The sequence below is a fragment of the Urocitellus parryii genome, chromosome 6 (genome assembly GCF_045843805.1).
Source record: "Urocitellus parryii isolate mUroPar1 chromosome 6, mUroPar1.hap1, whole genome shotgun sequence".
Taxonomy (NCBI): domain Eukaryota; kingdom Metazoa; phylum Chordata; class Mammalia; order Rodentia; family Sciuridae; genus Urocitellus; species Urocitellus parryii.
In genome coordinates, this window is record NC_135536.1 from 158889123 (window position 1) to 158908750 (window position 19628).

Sequence of the window (19628 nt, forward strand, 5' to 3'; positions counted from 1 at the left end):
GACTCATTTTAATTATAAAAGCACTATCAAATTATGCTAAAGTATTTCTAACACTGAAATGTTTATTTTCTTATCCCCCGAGGTCCTGCTTTTGCACTCTCTCTCTCCAGAGGTTACAACTGCAAATGACTTTCCATTTATCGTTTCAGAAATGTTCAGAGGCATAGATGTGCATATTCTTTTGGCTTTGTTTATACTTTTATTGAGCTGAAAACTTAATCACCATTGACATGCTGTTTTTCCACTTCATCTTTCTCCCACTTATAATATTGCTTGGGCTGCTTTCCATATTGTTACCAGTGGAGCTCTTGATTTAAAAATATAGTTTTTTATTTTATTATTGCTATTGAGTGTCTTGCCACCAAACTGGAGGCAGTTAAATATTGGTTCATAGTATATTAACTTTTAAGGTGAATAGAAGAATGCTGGTTTGTTTCAGGACTTGGGAGAAATAAACTAATGGCTCACTTTGGAGAGCCCAGCGTTGCCAGTTTAGCTGTGCTTCATGGAGTGACCAAAAACCATTAGCTGAATGGGTGGGATCAATTTGAATTGCTGAATAATTAAAAAACATTTTTGAAATATTTAGATTAACATAGTGTTTTTTTTCCTAATAAACATTTCCCTACTCACATATCTGAGAGCTGACATAATTTATCTCTTTTCCTGATTGGATATTTTAAATCTTTTCCTGTCCTTTCCTCCCTGAAACCCTCCAATATTGATCTATAACTCAGTATCCTTACTCCAGCAGGCTCATTTGTAACATCTTATGATCTAGTTTCCAGGCCTTTCAAATAAATTACTTATTTATATGAAGGGACCATAATTGACTTTTCGGTTGAGAAACCCAATTCACCAAAGTGGCCAGGGAGAGACATAGTTCATTTTGCTCTATTATTAAGTCAATGTTCAAATAATATTTTAGGATTATTTATTTTCCTCAATATAAGAAAAATGTCAAGATTTATTTCTCATGTTTCTTAAATGTCAGAGGAAATTGACCTGAGGCCATGGAACTCTCAGAGCCCGGTATTCTACAGTTCTCTGCTGAAGGATTAAAAGTCATTGCTCTCAGGACTGGTTGTGAGCATTGTCCTTGTGCTCGGTGGAATCAGGTGTGGATGTGAAGGAAGCTGGGTTCTTGTTTTCTGGATGAATTGGAGAGATGATATAATTAAAGATGAAACCCTCATAAGTGGGATGAGCTAGGTAGGTAGGGGTAGGAGGGATATTTCTGAAGGTTTATTAGGAGGAGGCGAGCCTCGTTGAGCCTGAGGCAAGCCTTGCTTGAGGATGTGGATAGGAAGATATCGTAGTGTGTGGAATGGCAAGAACCAAGAGTGGGAGGGAGCCAGTAGGGAGATCCCTGTAGTAGAGGATGAGCATTGCTGAGTAGGCTGGGGTAAGAGCCATTCATTTAATAATTCAGTTAATCCAGCACAAGCAGAAATCAATTTATGACCATGTCAGAGTTGCAGGCACTGTGCCAAAGGGTGTAGGGTGTGAACTCAACAGGCTGAGAGTCCTCGCTTTTAAGTTCACAGTCCAGGGGTGAGATGAGCAGAAGGGCCATCTAACTAAGGATAAAGCAGAGTGCTTGGTGAAGGCTGTTCAGAGTATGTGAAGTCTTAACCCAGCCCAGAGGAATGGCTGGGAGTTGGCCAGAGAAAGGGGGTGAGGCAGGATATAGTGTTAAAATGACAATTTGAGTCAGGGTATGATCATAAGAGTTGGTCTTATCCTGTAGTTTCTGAGAAGTCCTTGATGGGTTTTAAAGCAGATGCTTCATGGTGAGATGTGTATTTTGGAAGGCTCCCTCTGGCAGCAGAGAATAGAGTGTAGGTGGGAGGGGATAAGACTAGAAAGTGGTGGTGGTGACTTGACTGGGACAGTGGCTGCAGAATGGGGAGATGTGTTCAAGGTCTGTAGGTGTTAGTTTGGACAGGACTAGGTACTTGAATGTTGAGTAGGGCAGGAAGGGTAAGGCTGTTTGATGGAGTGTTACGTGGACCTGGAAGTCACCCTGATACTTAGGGGCCTTGGGGGAGAAGCGAAGACCACAAAAAGAAGATGATGTGTGTTCTCATCATTATACTCCAGTTTCTTCTTTCTCCATAGATAGCCTTTTGAAAAATACTTAAGTCATCTTTTTTATTTTTATGTGGTTTTTACTCTCATAATGATTGAGTGGCTGCCTGGGAGCTGCAGCTTGCTGCTGCTACTCAGCATTGCCAGAGGTTTGGGCCACATATTGCTAGCCCAGGAAAGGGCCACAATTAAAATCGCAAATTATGGTTTCCATTGAAAGTGTATTGCTTTCATGCTGTTGTATGGTCCAACAATGGGAAGTAAAGCCATCGTAAACCAAGGACCATCTGTGTGCTTTTCTCCACCTTTCGTTCTCCTCATAACCGTGTATCTTGGCCACTGCACGATATCAGCATGTTGACATCTTCCTCATTCCTTTTGAGTGGCATAATACTCCACTGTATAGATGTATGGTCATTGATTCTGGAGAATTGTAATTGTAGCAATTACTTCACTTCTTGTTCTGCTGTTTTCTAGGAAATGAAATTTTAAAGAATGTGAAAAGATGGTGAGAGGAGGGGGCTGTACCCAGTACCTGGTTGTGACTGCTGTAGTTTATATCTTAGTTTTTATCCTGGGCGGAGGGATAAAGTATCTTTTTCTTTGTACCTGGGTTGGTAGGGCTTTTTTTTTTTTTTTTTTTTTTCATGAGGCTTGGTGCTTCATGGTTTCTGTCATTTCATATTCATTCTCTCTCTCTCTCTCTCTCTCTCTCTCTCTCTCTCTCTCTCTTTCTCTCTCTCTGTGTCATTAAAATCTTCACAGAAGTTCTTATAGATTTTTGATAACACATCATTAGACATAGTAGCACTCTTGTGTGTGTCTTCATGTCTTATAGTATTAATAAGGATTTGATAGTAATGCTATGAAGGATTGCTTTTCAGATGCTATTTAAAAACAAATCCCTGCCTGGACAAAGTTAATGAAACAATTTTTAAAAATGAACTTTTCTTTTCTTGACCAATATTGTTATTATTTGTGTTGCAGGGAAAAGGACTTGGAGGCCAAGTTCATTATTCAAATGGAGAAAAGCAAAACAACAATCACAAACTTGAAGGCAAGTAGTGACTTTGCCCTGCTCCAGTTCTAGAAGGCTCATGTTTACACTGCAGTGGGGCTCGCTTGTGGGTCAGTACAACATGTCTGTCATTTCTGCACTCTCCTTTCTCAGGTCAGGTGGCCACGTCAGCATGCTGTAGGCTGGGGCTTGGCCCTGAAGCAGAAGAGTGGATGGCCGTTTCCTCCCCCATGCCCTGTTTCATTTGATCTGGAAGAGATCAAATGCTCTGATCCTCAAGCTTCGGGGTATGGAGCAAGGCCAGGTCTTTTCATCCTGAGAACTTGTAGTAAAGCTGTAGACTGTGCAGTACTGAGGAAGTTTAACCCTTAGATTTGTTAACATTTTTAATGAAGAATATCATGTTTTGTAATCCTTGAAGAAGAACTGATGCTATTATTCAAAACTTGGGAGATGAAAGATTAAAAAACAATACTTGCATTACTTTCTAGAAAAAAACATACAGAAAAAAAGCAAGTTTCTCCAATGATGAATTCTTTCTTTTGTCCTTAAAATATACTGTTTGTTTCTTTTACCATTTGTTGAGGATCCAGAGAGCACTTTACTTAGAGTGAAAGCAAGGGTGTGGACTTAATAATAAGGAAATAATGTGCTTTATGGGTTTCACCTTTGATATTTGTCATTAACAGACAGATTTGGTTTTCTGAGTTCTGCTGCTCTGTGGCCAAGTACAGATAAGTCTCCAGGTCATGTCTAAGGAATGCATTTCTATTAATTTGTGGTCCAAGGAATTGAACACTATTAGATCCATTTTTAGAGTCGTGCAACTTGATCTCCAGTGATGGAAGCTGGGGATTCTCCTGTCCTCAGTCAGGCAGTGCACTGGATAACTGATAGGCTTCCTTGGGACTCTGGGTCCCTTTGCCCTAGGCATTCTCTGCTGGAATGTTTTTTTTTTTCCCTCACTTAGCACAGTTCTCTTGTGTCCTGGCCCTTTCTAGCATATACTAAGCCCTCCCTCCCTCTCTCAGCTTTTTTTAAAAAATTTTATTATTATTATTTTTTTATTATTGGTTCTGTACCCATCATCACTCATCTACTCCCTGCTGTTAGGGACCTGTGCTTTGCTTCGTGTTTGTGTTCTCAGTGCTTTGGTAAAAGACCCTGGCCTCGGGTGCGCCTCCTTTCTTTATGTATCCTGTTGCTTTTTGTGTTTTACAAACATTTCTTCCTCCAGTGTTTGAATAACCAGAATGGATGCCTGGATTTTTAATGTTTTATTATGTTATTACTTTAATTGTTAGTGTTTTAGCACTTGTTTCTTCGTAATATGTGAATCATTTTGAAAAGTATGGTGCTTAGTGAAGTTATTTAGAGTATGTCCAATAAAGTATGTGAGACTTTTGGGACATATGAAGATTTTTGTTATTTATTTATTTGTTTTTTTATTTTATTAGAGCTTTATGGTTATACATAGCAGTGGGTTCATCCCGACAAACTTATTACATGCATGGAAATTGATTTCAGTTCATGATCCCCCCTCTTCCTTCCCACCCTTCTCCCTCCCCTGGAGATTTTAAAATATGACTTTTGGGTTCTGTCACCAGCTGGCTGGCCTGGCAACTAAAAATTACTCAAACACAGAAATATCTTTTTGGGAGGTCAGGGATGGCTCTACGACCTCAGGTGTCAGCTCCCATGCTGGAAGCAATGGGAGCAAGGGAGGCAAGAGGCAAGAGAGAGAGCACAACCGGAACCCCTCTATTTATTTAGGAGAAAGACATTCAATAGAAAATTCCACCCAAATAATGCAAGGGATTGGGTTTTGAAGGGTGGAGTCTTGCTTGGTGATGTCTTGTGGTCAGCAGATTGACTGACATCTTGGCAAGTCACATCCATCTCAGGTGCTGTGTAGGATCACAGCAGAGCAAGAGAAAAGGCATACATGCACCACACAGCCCAAGAGGCTGTGTAACACCAGATCAGTCCCCTCATACGTTCAAATGTGCATAGCTCACACAGCCCATGGATGGCTCACAACAGGGTTCAATTTAAGTATATAACATGGTAGACAAGAGATATGCATACATCTGTTTTAAACGCACAACATGATATGTCTTATGAGAGGTTTGCTTTTCAGAGGTGAGAGAAATTATTTCTGTATAGAGCACATTAAGAAAGCTTCATGGAAGAGGAGACATCAGACCTGGAGTTTTCAAGGAGCCACCAAATTGCACAACTCTAGGGGTACCAGTCCCATCATAGTCTGTATGACTAGCATTCCCTGGGGTTGTGCAAAGCCCAGCTTTGGGGTGAACTCTGGTGGAGGGAATAGTAAAAATCATTGAAGATGTAAAAACAGAGTCTGACTGGAGCATTGGGTTCATTCATGTAGGTTAATCATAAAAACACAAGAATAATAGCTGCAGATATCACAGAGAACTCAGATCATGGGGTGGGGAATTGAGGTTGTATTTAAGTTTTAATTTATTCAATTTTTTTTAGGGAGACCAGAAGTAATTAAATGCTTCTTAGGGTATAAATATGAAAATATAGTGATCATTTTAGGAACAGATTTTTTTTCTTCCTAATTTGGGTCACTTGTTAAATGACAGTACTCTTTATCGTTTCATTGTTATTATTCTTTTAATTATTATTGTTGTTTATCATTATTATTATCTTCTTTTCTAGATACCAGAAGGAGGGACTGGGGACTCAGGAAGAGAACGGATCAAGACCTTCACCTATGACTTTTCTTTTTATTCTGCTGATACGAAGAGTCCAGATTACATTTCACAAGAAATGGTATGATGTTATATTTCAAGATATTTATTTTTTAAAAAAATTTTATATAAAGAAAAACATGCCTTGCCTAAAAAAATCTTTACTTTTTTTTTTAGTAAGGTTCTCAGTGATTTGCATGCACCTTAACATTTGAAAAATGTAGTTGGTTTATAAGTGATTTGTGGAGATTTGGTTTTCTGAGGCAAGGTAAGGATTGAAGTTGGAGGACAGGAATGACTATCTACAAGGTGTGAAATCAAACATCAGGGCAAAACAGAAAGGGACAAGAGTGATGAGAATAGGAACCATTAGAGAGAGAGGAGATGCCTGCGTGAAAGAGGTCTGGGAGAGAAAAGATGAACTGATGTTGCTCAAGTTTGCATTGGTGTCAGACACTCTGGTGTTATGTGTGCTGTCTTGTTTAATCATCATTAGAATCAAATGAGGTAAATTTTAACTCCATTTTTCTTTGTCTTAGAGTCTTGAGTAACTTGCTCAAGTTCATAGACTTAATTGACTTTGAATAGTAGCAGAGTTGAGAACCTGGGGCTCCTGTACAGGGTGTGGAGAAGCCACTGGAAACTCTTAGGGTATGGAAGGAATTGAGTGGCATGTTCTAGAGGACAAGTGGATAGGACGGTATGTTGGCCAAATAAATGAGAGTGGGTGAGTGAGAGGAGATGACCTTAGTGTCAAGGTGACTGGTTAACACTGGGTTTAGTCAGTGTTGGTAGATAGTCTGGTGAGAGAGAGAATGTTATAGATATTGGAATCTAGACTTAGGCTTTATTATAGGAATGGGAATAAAGGGGCCGGTAAAAGGGAATTTGTTAATGGAAAAACCAGTTTAGTGTGGTGATCTCTAGAATCTCTTCAAAACAGGATGAGTGAAGAGCCTCAAAGGTCCTCTTTTTTAAACTTGTTTATTGAGCTGCTAGATTTTCCCCATTTATTCTGAATTTGAAGTCCTGTGGACAGAGGGCTGTGCTGGGGGAAAGCCTGGGGATAGAAAAATAGAGCATTGTGTGACAGCAGGACCTGGCACAGTAAGTAAATATTTGCTGACCCAGTGAACTGGTTTACAGATGGTGGTTAATTTACGGAACAGATGACATTTCCTGGGCTTTATAAGAGTTAAGATTAGGGAAGCAGGTAAAAGATTAGCTCTTCTGGAGGCTAAAAATAAATGCCTGGAGTTTAGAAAGAGTTCAAGATTATGAAACTCTTTCAACAGGTAAAGGTAACTTCAGTGCTTTAGGTATACGTGCAGCATGTCTTCCCAAATACTTCCGGGTATTTAGGTGAGTAACCTGAGATTGTTCCATTCAATTACAAAACTAAAAGAGCTTTGAGGTACATTTGTTAAAACATTGTGTAGTAGAACCTCATGTCAATAAGCTGTAATAGATTCAGGAAGATATCTATCCTTTTTTTTTTGGATACTAGGGATTAAATTTAGGGGGCACTCGACCACTGAGTCATATCCCCAGCCCTATTTTGTATTTTATTTAGAGACAGGGTCTCACTGAGTTGCTTAGCACTTTGCTGAGGCTGTCTTTGAATTTAGACTTAGCCTCCTGAACTACTGTAACTTTGAACCTCTGCCTTAGCCTCCTGAGCTACTGGGATTATGGGTGTGTGCTACCTTGCCTGGTGAGATTTATCTTTAAAATACTCTGTTAAGGGACACAGCCACATCAATGTTTTTAGCAGCAAAATTCACAATAGCTAGACTGTGGAGCCAACCTAGATGCCCTTCAATGGATGAATGGATAAAAAAAATGTGGCATTTATACACAATGGAATATTACTCATAACTAAAAAATAACAAGATCATGGCATTTGCAGGGAAATGGATGGCATTAGAGCAGATTATGCTAAGTGAATTTAGCCAATCCCCCCAAAACAAATGCCAAATGTCTTCTCTGATATCAGGGGGGTGACTCAAAATGGGGTAGGGAGGAAGAGCATGAGAAGAAGATTGCCTCTAGATAGGGAAGAGAGGTGGGAGGGAAAGGGAGGGAGAAGGGGAATTGCATGGAAGATGGAAGGAGACCTTCATCGTTATACAGAATACATGTTTGAAGGTGTGAGGGGGAAAAAAGCGTATCACATTAGATTGGGTAGAGAGAAGTGATGGGAGGGGAGGGGAGGGGAAAGGATGGGAAGGAAGGACAGCAGAATAAAATAGACATTATTATTGCTGTGTGTATACATGTGACTGCATGACCAATGTGATTCTACAACCTGTACACTCAAAAAAATGAGAAATTATATCCCATCTGATTCAAATTTATGATATGTCAAGATCATTGTACTGTCATGTGTAACTAATTAAAATAAATAAAAAATTATAATAAAAATAAAAAAATCCAAAAAAATACTCTGTTAAGGAGAATGCCCTTCATTCCTAATTTTAACACCTGTTGTTACTAAAAAGGGCTTCAGTTTTAAATATTGACTAAAGTTTTCGTGCTGACGTTTTAGACTATCTAGGTGAGCTGTCCCTGCTATAATCAGGGAAGGACTCAAATTAACATGATGCTTACTTTCTCTCTCTTTAATCAGTTGAATGTAAAACTGTATTGTGAAAATATATCATGCCTATTACCAGAGCTCAAGTCAAGTTTCCCTTGATGTTAAATGAATGCTGGGTAAGATGACCATTGACATTAAACAAATACCAGGTAAGATGACCATTATTTTAGAATCAGAAAAAAAGAGCAATTAAAATTTATAGTCATGTAAATTAAAAACATTAGTAAAATATTAAATAAAGTTTAATTTTCTTAATGGTTCTTCAAAACTCCAAAATGAGCCTTTGATCTCATACAACCCTTCCTTAATTCAACCCTGGAGAAACCTGAAACTTAAAAGATCTCCCGGTGGGCAGGCAGGATGGGAGAGTCTTTGTTTTAGCAGCGCCCTCTTGTGGGCAATTCTCCTCCAGCAAGGCCCTGTGATGCCTTGGATTACACTGGAAATCAGCTGTGAAGTCTAGTCTGTGCTTCCATATGCAGCTAGGTGGATTTGAGGTAACCTGGGCCAGGTGAGGGACTTTGGCAGAGTTTTGCTGCCAGTGGAATGCTCAGTCTATTAAAGCTGACCTTCCCTTCCCATCTGTAGCAGATTTTTAGATTTTTCTTTGGTGGGAGCCTGATGGTGTTTCCTTGTAAGACCTCTCGAGATGCAGGTAGTGCTTGCTGCTTCTCAGGTCTCAGCTGGCTGTGGGTGGGTTACCTGAAACCGAGAATGAGTCTGGCCTGATCTCTACACCTCCAGAACTGCAATTTCTAGACCCCTTTTGGTATCATGTCCACTAGTCTCAAACTCAAGCACTCATGCACATATACCTCAGATAACCATTTGGGTTAGCTTTCTAATAAAAGTAATAACAAAATGGTGGGTATGAATTTTAATCCTAGGGAAGAACTTCATTGTGGTAACATTTGGATTTGATATAAGTATGACATTGTTTTAGCCCCAGACCAAACTGTAAGAGAAGATCCATCTTCTATCCTCTGAGAACTTTTTGTAAGGTGTCCCTATCCAGTGAAATGATCTTGCCTCATTTTTCTTTTTTGTTTAGAAGGAAGAAATTGGAGAAATATTTTAGAGTTTTTACTCAAGTGTAGTGATGAAAATGAATCTCAGACTGATGGTTTGGAGCCTTTAGTCTCCCTAGGATTATGGGTCTTGCTTCTTAACAGAAGTTTGAGGAGGAGTGCTTCCAGAGGGGTCTAGGACTTCATTGTCAATTTAGAGGGTTTGGGAAGAGGACATATAACCATAAAACCTTTGGAGTCTGAAAGACCTGGGTGAGGTCCCAGCTTGGCCACCCACTGGCAGGTGCTCACTTCCCTAACCCTCCCTTTCACCTTCCTCATTTGAGGTCTGGTAATGCCACTCACCCTGTAGTAATTTCATGAGGATTAATACATGAACACATGAAATTGTATAGAAAGTGCCCAGTGAGCCACTGTTATAATTGGAAATTGAGTACAGCATCAGAATTTGAGAATAAGGTCAGAAAATATCAGGTTGTAAAGCTGAAATGAGTAGAAATTAACTCAGAAGGAATGACCTTGGCCATCTGTGGAAATGACTCAATTGAAGTGGTAGTTTGTAAATCTTTCACCTCCTTGAGAACGAGGAAACAAAGTCCAAACAAGATGCTGGGAGGAAGATGTCTAGAGAAAGCCGAAGTTCAGTTGGCTATATTTTCATTTTGTCCAGGGATGGAAGGTGTTATTAATAGGATTTTTAAAAATTTTGATATGAACCAGGCATGGTGGCTCAGGAGGTTAAGGCAGAAGGATCACAAGTGCAAAGCCAGCTTCAGTAACTTAATGAGGCCCTAAGTAACTTAGCAAGGCCCTGTCTCAAAATAAAAAATATAAAGGGCTGGGGATGTAGCTCAGTAGTTAAGCATCCCTGAGTTCAATTCCTGGTCCTACTACTACTACTACTACTAATGTGGATTTGAGATGAAGATGGCCAGGTTTACCTGTTTTGCTTATTTTGAAATCACCTGGGGAGCATTATAAGACACTGATTCCTGGGTTTACAGCCCTTAGATTGCATTTCATTAAGCTGGGTCACCAGCCTGGCCTGTGGAACTCTTTGAAGTGTCCTAGGTGATTCTCAGGTGTAGCATAGTTAGGATATATTGCTCTCAGCCCTTTGGTAGTAGTTGGAGATGACTTTGTGGTTAATCTAATTGGGTCTCTTGTTTTTTGGCTAATCGACATCACTCACAGGCCTGGTCATTTCTGCAGGAAATTAACTCAGAAAGTGGGTAAGGTTCCCACTTTGGACTGTGGAGATTCCACCTAGGAATTCTTCATCATTTTATGGTGCTGTGAAGATAACTGACATCTTTTAGTTGTTGATGTTCCTATGTTTGAAGCAGGGAAAAATTAGATGTGCCCTTAGTGTATTGGGCTTAGAAGACAGGAAGTAACACTAAAGCTTTGGTTCACCCCTTCCCAGCTGGATATAACTAGAATCCTTCACTTCTTGGTTTGTCTAATTTACATTAGTTGTCTTCCTGAATTATTTGTACTTCATCTTCTTTTACTCTCCAAATTGCAATTATGTGGTGCATGGACACGGACTCAGACCATTGTAGGTATGACCCCCATCCCCACACAGGTTGTCTACCACCCTCTCCGTCCTGGGCAGATATCCAACAGGAGAAAGCATCTGGACTTTGTCATGAGGGAATCCAGCCATCCTGGCCTCATTTATACCAGTCTATCACTCAGTTTCAGGAAAACCTCCAGAGATTTATCTCTGTGAACCTGGACCCTTAAAAATGAGGACTTGGATTTAGCATGGTTCAGGCAATAATTTATTGCTACTGTGACCTTCAGGTTTTGAATATTCATTTCTAGAAGTTCTGATAGAATGAATAGCTTTATAAACATATATTTATGAATGGTAAATCATCATGCTTTTAAAATCTTTTTTGCTTCTAGACATGATTATCACTTTGGCTTGTTTACTTTGATTAAGTAGGAAAGAGGATGGGGTTGCTTTTTGCTTGCTTAAAAGTTTACTTTTGATTAAAAATTAGGGTACATACATATTCTGTTGTTAACAGTCCTGCAGTGATTTATTTGTATGGTATAATCCTTAAGAGATGAAAGTAGCATTCAAGAACATTGTCAGCACTGCAGGGGTTTTTATTAAAATCCATGGTAATTGTATCTTTTGTGTTTTGTGTGTGTCTGTTTTTTTTTTTTTTTTTTTTTTTTTTTTGTCTTGCAGGTTTTCAAAACCCTTGGCACAGATGTGGTGAAATCTGCATTTGAAGGTTATAATGCTTGTGTCTTTGCATATGGACAAACTGGATCTGGAAAGTCATACACTATGATGGGAAATTCTGTACGTTGTTTGCATGGGAAGGAATTTCTTATCTTCCTCTGAACTGATAGAATTATCTTTTTATCTACTTGATCTGTACTAAGATGCTTTTCATGTTCTGATTATTCTTGTGTAATAAGATAAAAGTCAGTAATAAGTTGGACTAAATTTCCTTTGAGAGATTTTAAATTAGAAATAGTTTTAAGTATATAAGTATGAATAATGGATGCAAGTCCCAGTTCATTTTCTGTTTTTAAAGGCCTTATAATCTTATCAAGAAAATATGCTGGGCCCACAAGTAATTTATTCTCCTTTTCTGCCAACACAAAAGTTTGAATAAAAATACTGAAGTCTGTTCTTTTTAAAATTATTCAGAACATTTTCCCTCAAGTAAAAAACGTAAAAAATAAATCTAACTTTTTGATGGAAAGGTATTTCATAAATCCAGTAAATACATTAAAAAAGTTAGAGTTACATAGTCTACATATAGTTTATAAGGGTAGTGTACTTTATATGGGAATCAACATAGTTTATATAGTTCGTTAGTTTATCTATGTAAATTAACAGATATTAATGTTACACTTGCTCCAAACTATGAAGGAATGAAAAGTTGACAGGATTGTTGGAATTTTATCTTGTTCTATATTTTCTCCAAATTTAGACAGTGTTTGCATGTGTTTTCTTATGTCACAGCAAAAGCACTATTCAGTGACTGCCAAACCTGTTACGTGTTCTAGATGTAGAGATTCTGGCAGAACTTGAGGGCTTCCTGCCAGCAGGAGTGGTGGTGTCCTCAGTGCTAAAGGTTTGGTGGTTCATGGAAGTAGTGTGTTGGAGGAGAGCAGGGCTTCCCAGATGAACTTACTTCAGTGCACGTAGAGTGACATCTTAAACTCAGGCTTCTCTTTTAAAGTAGAATGATGTACATGTCGTGCTATGCATCCTAAATGCTGACAAGTAAAGCAGAACAAATGAGAGCTGCAAACAATATTTGAAGAATTTTGCATTTACTTTTTCTTATCACTTCTTTTTTCCTGCTTCCCTACTATGCCTTTGGGGAGAAAAAACCCGTGTATGAATTTTGTTGATTCCTAGAAGCTAGTGCTCATAAATGATAGGTATTTTTCTCTGACCTTACAGGTAAGTACTTCTTGGGTGTTCTTTCTATATTTAGGGTATGATAGTTTATTTAAAAAAAAAAGTACCACGCTAATCACGAGGAGTGGTGTTGTTTGGGACTCCATGAGAACATTTTGCCTTGTCTTGTACCATTGTGATGCTTACCAGATTAATGCTGACCAAAACATGATTATTGAATATGATACCCATATTGCAAAGTGATATGATGTATTAAATCTTTTCTAGGGAGGCCATTGCATCAAAATGAGACATAAATTACATGTTTTAATATGGTTCTCTTATCTATGTTTTAAGACAGCTAGTAATAATCTTGAGGACTTACTAAAGCTTTCTTAGTGTTTCTTTTCTTCCTGATGTATATTTCTCTTTCTGTATCATTTAGATATTTTTAACATTTATTTTGCAGTTGGACATAGTCTTGTTTTATAGAGAATAAGTTTCCATATCTTTGCAAGCTATGATTTAACTGGTTCACTTCTAATAATCACATATTTTCCAAGTATCAGAATGTAGAAATAGAAGGTTCCAATGCTCTCATTTCAGAGAATAAGCAGTCCTGCCGAGGGTAAATCGTGTCTAGGGTCCTTGGGTGGCCGGCTGGGGTTGGCATGCAGGCCCTTGGAGTCCAGTTCCATTCCAGCAAAATGCAAATTCAGTTGTCAGTTATTTTTATTTCAAATGACAGCTGTGACATTTTTCCTTCTCATTGCAGGGTGATTTGGGCTTAATACCTCGGATCTGTGAAGGGCTCTTCAGCCGGATAAATGAAACCACCAGATGGGATGAAGCATCTTTTCGGACTGAAGTCAGGTAGGGTTTGATGGCGTGAGCAAGTGAGAGCTTGGTTGGAGCCAGGGCTGCTTGGTTTGTGCTGAAGTACTAGCCTTTCTTAGGGAAAGAGTATGCTTTTTCCTCTCCTGTACTTACAGTGGTTGTGAATAAAGCTGAAAACACTAGCTTTTCAATGACTTTCTTGGGTACAGTTTGGATCAGAAATAACATAGCTCAGTTGAAAACTATAGCATTTGATGTTTATCTCAAATGGAGTTAGCCTTTGACTTTTACGAATATACCCAATTACTTTCCTCATTCTTTTGGCTGAGTAAGGTTTGTGTTATTCTTCATGTTGGCCAAATCACTCTAAATCTAACCTATAAATAAACCTGGTGGCCCTGGTGCTTTTCCTCTTTGAAATTAAACCTGTTTAGGAGCTTGTCTCTTCAGTGGTTTTGAGGGCAGATATGTCACTTGTATTTCTCATGGCTGTTTGGCCCTCTTTGGTGGTATTGGGGCTTTGGAAAAGTTATTTAAATCACTCTAGATCTCCTTTGTTTAACCTATAAAATGGGGATAATAGAAGTTCCTATTACTGAGCTATTTTAGGGATTAAATGAAATAGTCAAATAAAGTGCTTAGCATTGTATATGATACAATTACCTTTCATAAGTTGAAGTTGCTGTTATTATGAGTCTTGTTATTGTTGTCAGTGCCTGAAATCATTTTTGAATTCCATTTTGTTTAAAAATTTTAGCTACTTAGAAATTTATAATGAACGTGTAAGAGATCTACTTAGACGGAAGTCATCTAAAACCTTCAATTTAAGAGTTCGTGAGCATCCAAAAGAAGGACCTTATGTTGAGGGTAAGAATGAATATTTTGCATCCCTGTCCTTCCTGAGGATTTGTGTAAAAATAAAGCTTTTGAAGAAAAAAATTAGCGTAATAGTGAAAATTAAGAATTTGTTTACTTTTGGAATTTTATTATAGTAAAAATGATATGAGCTGTCATTACACAATGTTCATCTAATGAATTCATACTTCACAAGATGTTTACTGATTTCCTGAGGCTTGCCAATAGATTTCCTTTGGCTTAAAACAATCTCTCAGAATTTGTTTTCCAGTGTTCTTAGGCTAGATAAACAAGCCTATATCCTGTATCTTTCCATAGTGTGGCATTTTAGCAGTGTACCTTTACTGATTCTAGTGATGTTTTATGGCAAGAAAGATATTGTGAGACCTACTGTTTGTTAAGAAGAGCTTTAACAGGATTCCTGTGTGTGGCACTCAGCATCTGTGTTGAGATACACTAGTATGGCACAGTCACTTGTGGGAAATACTGCAGAATGACGGGGAAGAAACTGGCCTTGGCTTCTTTTTTAAAAAAAAAAAAATTGGCTGGCTTTTAGGCCATCCTTGTAAAGAAGCTAATCTCACTCAGCATAAGAAAGCTGAGTCTTGGCTGGTCTACAGGCATTGCACATAGAGGGAGACAAGCTTTTTTGTTTAGATTTAATTTTTCATGTGTGCTGCATTGGAGGCCAGACTGGGATCTGTTTTTGGGTTTAAAGATATACCTATTTTGGGTTACCTTTTTTATTTTAACCTCAAGATATCAGGTGGCCAGACACAGTGGCACACTCCTGTAATTCCAGTGGCTTGGGAGGCTGAGGGAGGAGGATTGCAAGTTCAAAGCCAGCCTCAGCAAAAGCAAGGTGCTAAGCAACTCATTAAGATCCTATCTCTAAATGAAATATAATATAGGGCTGGAGATGTGGCTCAGTGGTTAAGTGTCCCTGGGTTTAATCCCCAGGGGAAGTGACAAAGATATCAGGTATACCATAAGGACCCCATCTGAATTATATTAAATTTTTATTTGCACTTTTGCCTTCCATTCCCACAGTAATATATGCAACCATGAGGTTTATGATAGCATGGTAGATAGCTATTATGGTTGATAGTTTTTAACTTATGTTTTTATGTTTTATGTCCTTATGTTTTCTTTTAATTGCATTATTAAATGTTAAAACATATAAAACTGGTATATGAAGATTTGGTGATCAAAAAGGGTATCCTGTATCCTGATGTAGATACCTATGGGGATTTAGTTTTTTTTTTTTTTTTTGAGTGTGAAGGTGTGCACACATGTTGGACATTGAACACAGGACCTTATGCATGCCAGGCAAAACACTTCACCACTCAGCTACATCTCCAGCTCTGGGAATTTAGTTTTTAACAAATATACAAACATTGGAGGAGTATGGATTATTAAGTTTTCTGGGAGGAGAAAAAGTAAACTAGTGTCATACTTCAGATTTTACAGCAGGATAAATGGTAAATGGATCAAAGATTTATATGTAAAAATAATATAATAACTACAAGACACCATCAATTAATTTTTTTTCAGAAACTTGGAAAGGGAAGGCATTTAAAAATTTGAAAAATCCAGAAACCATAAAACAAATTTGTCAAATTTGAAATGGTAAAAAGTAAAAAACAATCAGAGACACTGTAAACACAGGAAAAAGCTAAATTACAAAATGGGGAAATATTTTTAATTCAGATTTCAGATAAAGCATTAATTTTCCTAATATATGAAAAGCGCTTAAAGGTCAATAAGGACAATCAAGTAAAAGAATATAAACAGATTGTTCATAGAAATGGAAATACTGGTGCTTTTTAAATAGCAAGAAAGAATGCTCACCCTCACTCATGATAGAAGAAAGTAAAATAAAAATACTTTGGGATGATATTTGTCACCCATCTTTGGCAGCTGTAAATGAGTCTGATAAGAGCATTGGGAGGGTATTGGAAGACAGCCTTTTTATACATTGCCACTGTTATGTGTAAATTGCCCTTTGTGAAGGACAATTTTGCAAAATGTATCAAAATTTCAAATGCCCTTTGTTGTAGCAATTCCATCTCTAAGAATTTATTTTGTGGAAACATTCCCACACATTTGAAAAGACCTATGTATGAGATTATTTGTAGTCACATTACTTGTAATTGAACACAATATGTAAACAACCTCTATAGTCTCAATAGGAGATTGGTTAAATTGGTTACAGTACATACTTCAGTGAAAGCTCTGAATCCTTAAAAATGAATGAGAAATCTCCTTAACTGATACAGAATATTGCTTTTGTTTTTTTTCAATGGTAGGGTCATGCACACGCTAGACAGGCACTCCATCACTGAGATGCACCCCCAGCCTCAGACTATTCTTTATGTATCATTGCATTAAAAAAAATGCAGGTTGCAAAATAATGTTTGATATGCATTGTTTCTGAGGTGCTGGGGATTGAATCCAGAGCCTCTTACATGCTAGGCAAGCACACTATTACTTAGCTATAACTCCAGCCTCAGAATATTCTTTAATATATTTTCATTACATTAAGACAAGCAGGGTGAAAAATAATATTATGGTATACAATTTTCTTTCTTTTTTTGTGTGGCTTTCTCTGAATTAAACACAGGCCTCTTGCATGCCAAGTGCCAGGGCCACCAATGAGCTACACCCCAAGCCAAGTATGCTCCCATTTGTATGAAGTGGGAAAGTGGGTTTATTTACACACACACACACGCACACACACATACACACATACACACACTTGCCTACACACACACACACAATTGCCTATACACATATGAGCTGTTTCTAGAAGGGTATGGAAGTACTGATAATATTTGTTTGCCTGACAGAAAAGGAAGGAGCTACAACAGAGGAGTTGGAAGTATATGAATGTTCCCCCTCCCTTCAAAAATATATATGTACACATATATATTTTAAATGCTTTAAAATGCCCAGATTTTATGTGAATACAGTGCTTTTACATTTTTGTTCTTTGTGCTATTACTAATGCTAAGAGATTTATGTCAGTAGCCAACATCCTAAATACCCTATGTAATAGGTACACAATATAAGATGGGGTAATTGAGGCCCAGTGAGACTAACCAACTTGTCCAGCTCCTGAGTGCATTATATGCCACCAAACTGTAGAAACTGGTAAGGTCTTCGGATAGCTCAGCAGATTTGTTGACATGCATTATTTCATAGAAGGAAATTTTTTCAGTTACTATATAATGGGATTTCTTTACCTCCCTCTTTTTTTCCCCCAGATTTATCCAAACATTTAGTACAGAATTATGGTGATGTGGAAGAACTTATGGATGCAGGAAATATCAATCGTACCACAGCAGCAACTGGGATGAATGATGTCAGTAGCAGGTCTCATGCCATCTTCACCATCAAGTTCACTCAGGTAAGGGCAGCTGTGGGGCCTGCTGGCTCCATCCCTGAGGACTTTACTTGCTGATTAGCACCAGCTGAGGACTGATCATTGTTGAACCAGGAACAGCAGCTAGCAAAGGTGGCTGTCATTTTCTGGTTAATTAAAGTTGAACATGTGCTGTGCACCGAGTTTCTCTGTGGTTACAATCACAGTAATTTTCAATGTCCTGTTGTGTACCCTTAAGAAATATTTGTAGGCTTCCATCATGTTCTAGACTTAAAAAGAAAAAAGAAACACACACACACACACACACACACACACACACACACACACACACGAGCATTCCCAAAAACAAAACAAAAAAAGAACACCTTGCTCTTTCCTGAATTAAGGAAAAGTTTTTGTTGTTGTTTTGAGCTGTGTGGGAGATAATGAATTATGAGCCAGAGCCAGACCAGCTGGAGGCCAAGGTGAGTGAGTGCAGTGCATTATCACTCCATGGTGCTCACCCTACAGTGTTGATTATGATTATTAGAATGATATTAAAGGACAGCGAACATTTGTAAGTACTAATATAAGAGTCATTATGATCAAGTGATGTAGAGCTCCTTGAACATGGGGAAAGGATCAAATGTATATAGTTTAAAACTGAGCCCAGCAGAACACTTGAATCAAAAAATGCAGTGTTCTCTTAGGGCTTAAGAATATGTTAGGAATTTGGTGATGTCTTCACCAACATGTCAGAAACAAAGGCAGCATTTTATTAATGAAGGAGATCAGAGAGTAGCAAATGAAAAGATTCTCTAAGGTTAGTCAGAATAACTCTCTTTCCTTTCTGCTCACCTTTATCTTTCCTTAGACCCTTGCTTTGATTTATAATAGTTTACTAGTTTTTCTCCTGATTTCTGATTAGTTAGGGTTATGGTTGTCTGTAGTTTTTAAGGGGTTTACATTTTTATCAAAAGTTTAGTTTTGCCTTTTGGTTCAAAATGTAAAGCATAAATTAAAAGTCTTTGGAAAGATTAAATTTTGGTAAAATTAAACAAGGGATATAGTATTAACATTTCACATTAAAAATTGTGAAAATGTTTTATCAGATAATGATCAAATTATTTTTTACATAATTGTGTACATTTGTCTTATTTTGGAGAGCTTTTGTGCTTGACATGCTGCAGATTATAGAGGAGAATGGGCCTACTTTCATATTCTGCCACACTCTGATTCAGTGGGGCTCTGTTGAGAATGACAATGATTTGAGCAATGAGATGGTTCCAGCAAGCTAAAGAATCACATATGGTAGACTTCTTGTATATGGAATTGGATTTTGGAAGTTTTTGTAATCCCAATAAGACAACAAAATGAAAAAAGATTTACCCTGAGAGGTTGCAGTGAGAAGTGGAAATAATTAGAATTTGTATCACAAACATCAGGCCCCTTTGTATCTCTCCAATTTTACTTTCATATTTGACTCCAGGCAAAATTTGATTCTGAAATGCCATGTGAAACCGTGAGTAAGATCCACTTAGTTGATCTTGCTGGAAGCGAGCGTGCAGATGCCACCGGTGCCACTGGGGTCAGGCTCAAAGAAGGGGGAAATATTAACAAATCTCTCGTGACTCTGGGAAACGTCATTTCTGCCTTAGGTAAGTTTATGCTCACCATTTGCCTCTTTTTCCTTGTGGTGCTGTATTAGCACAAAGCAGCTATGCTTTATGTTTT

At 38.0% G+C, this 19628-nt stretch overlaps 1 protein-coding gene across 6 annotated transcripts in view; it reads left to right on the plus strand.

The window, feature by feature from the left end:
- The window catches only part of Kif16b (kinesin family member 16B), a 307313-nt gene that overhangs the window by 30677 nt on the left and 257008 nt on the right, over positions 1-19628 (plus strand). For all 6 annotated transcript variants that reach the window (XM_077799621.1, XM_077799623.1, XM_077799622.1 and 3 more), the window contains exons 2-8: positions 3079-3148; positions 5801-5914; positions 11666-11782; positions 13614-13711; positions 14433-14542; positions 17797-17939; positions 19384-19552. In XM_077799621.1, the coding sequence (XP_077655747.1) occupies positions 3079-3148; positions 5801-5914; positions 11666-11782; positions 13614-13711; positions 14433-14542; positions 17797-17939; positions 19384-19552 (821 nt within the window). The remainder of the gene's footprint in view (positions 1-3078; positions 3149-5800; positions 5915-11665; positions 11783-13613; positions 13712-14432; positions 14543-17796; positions 17940-19383; positions 19553-19628) is intronic.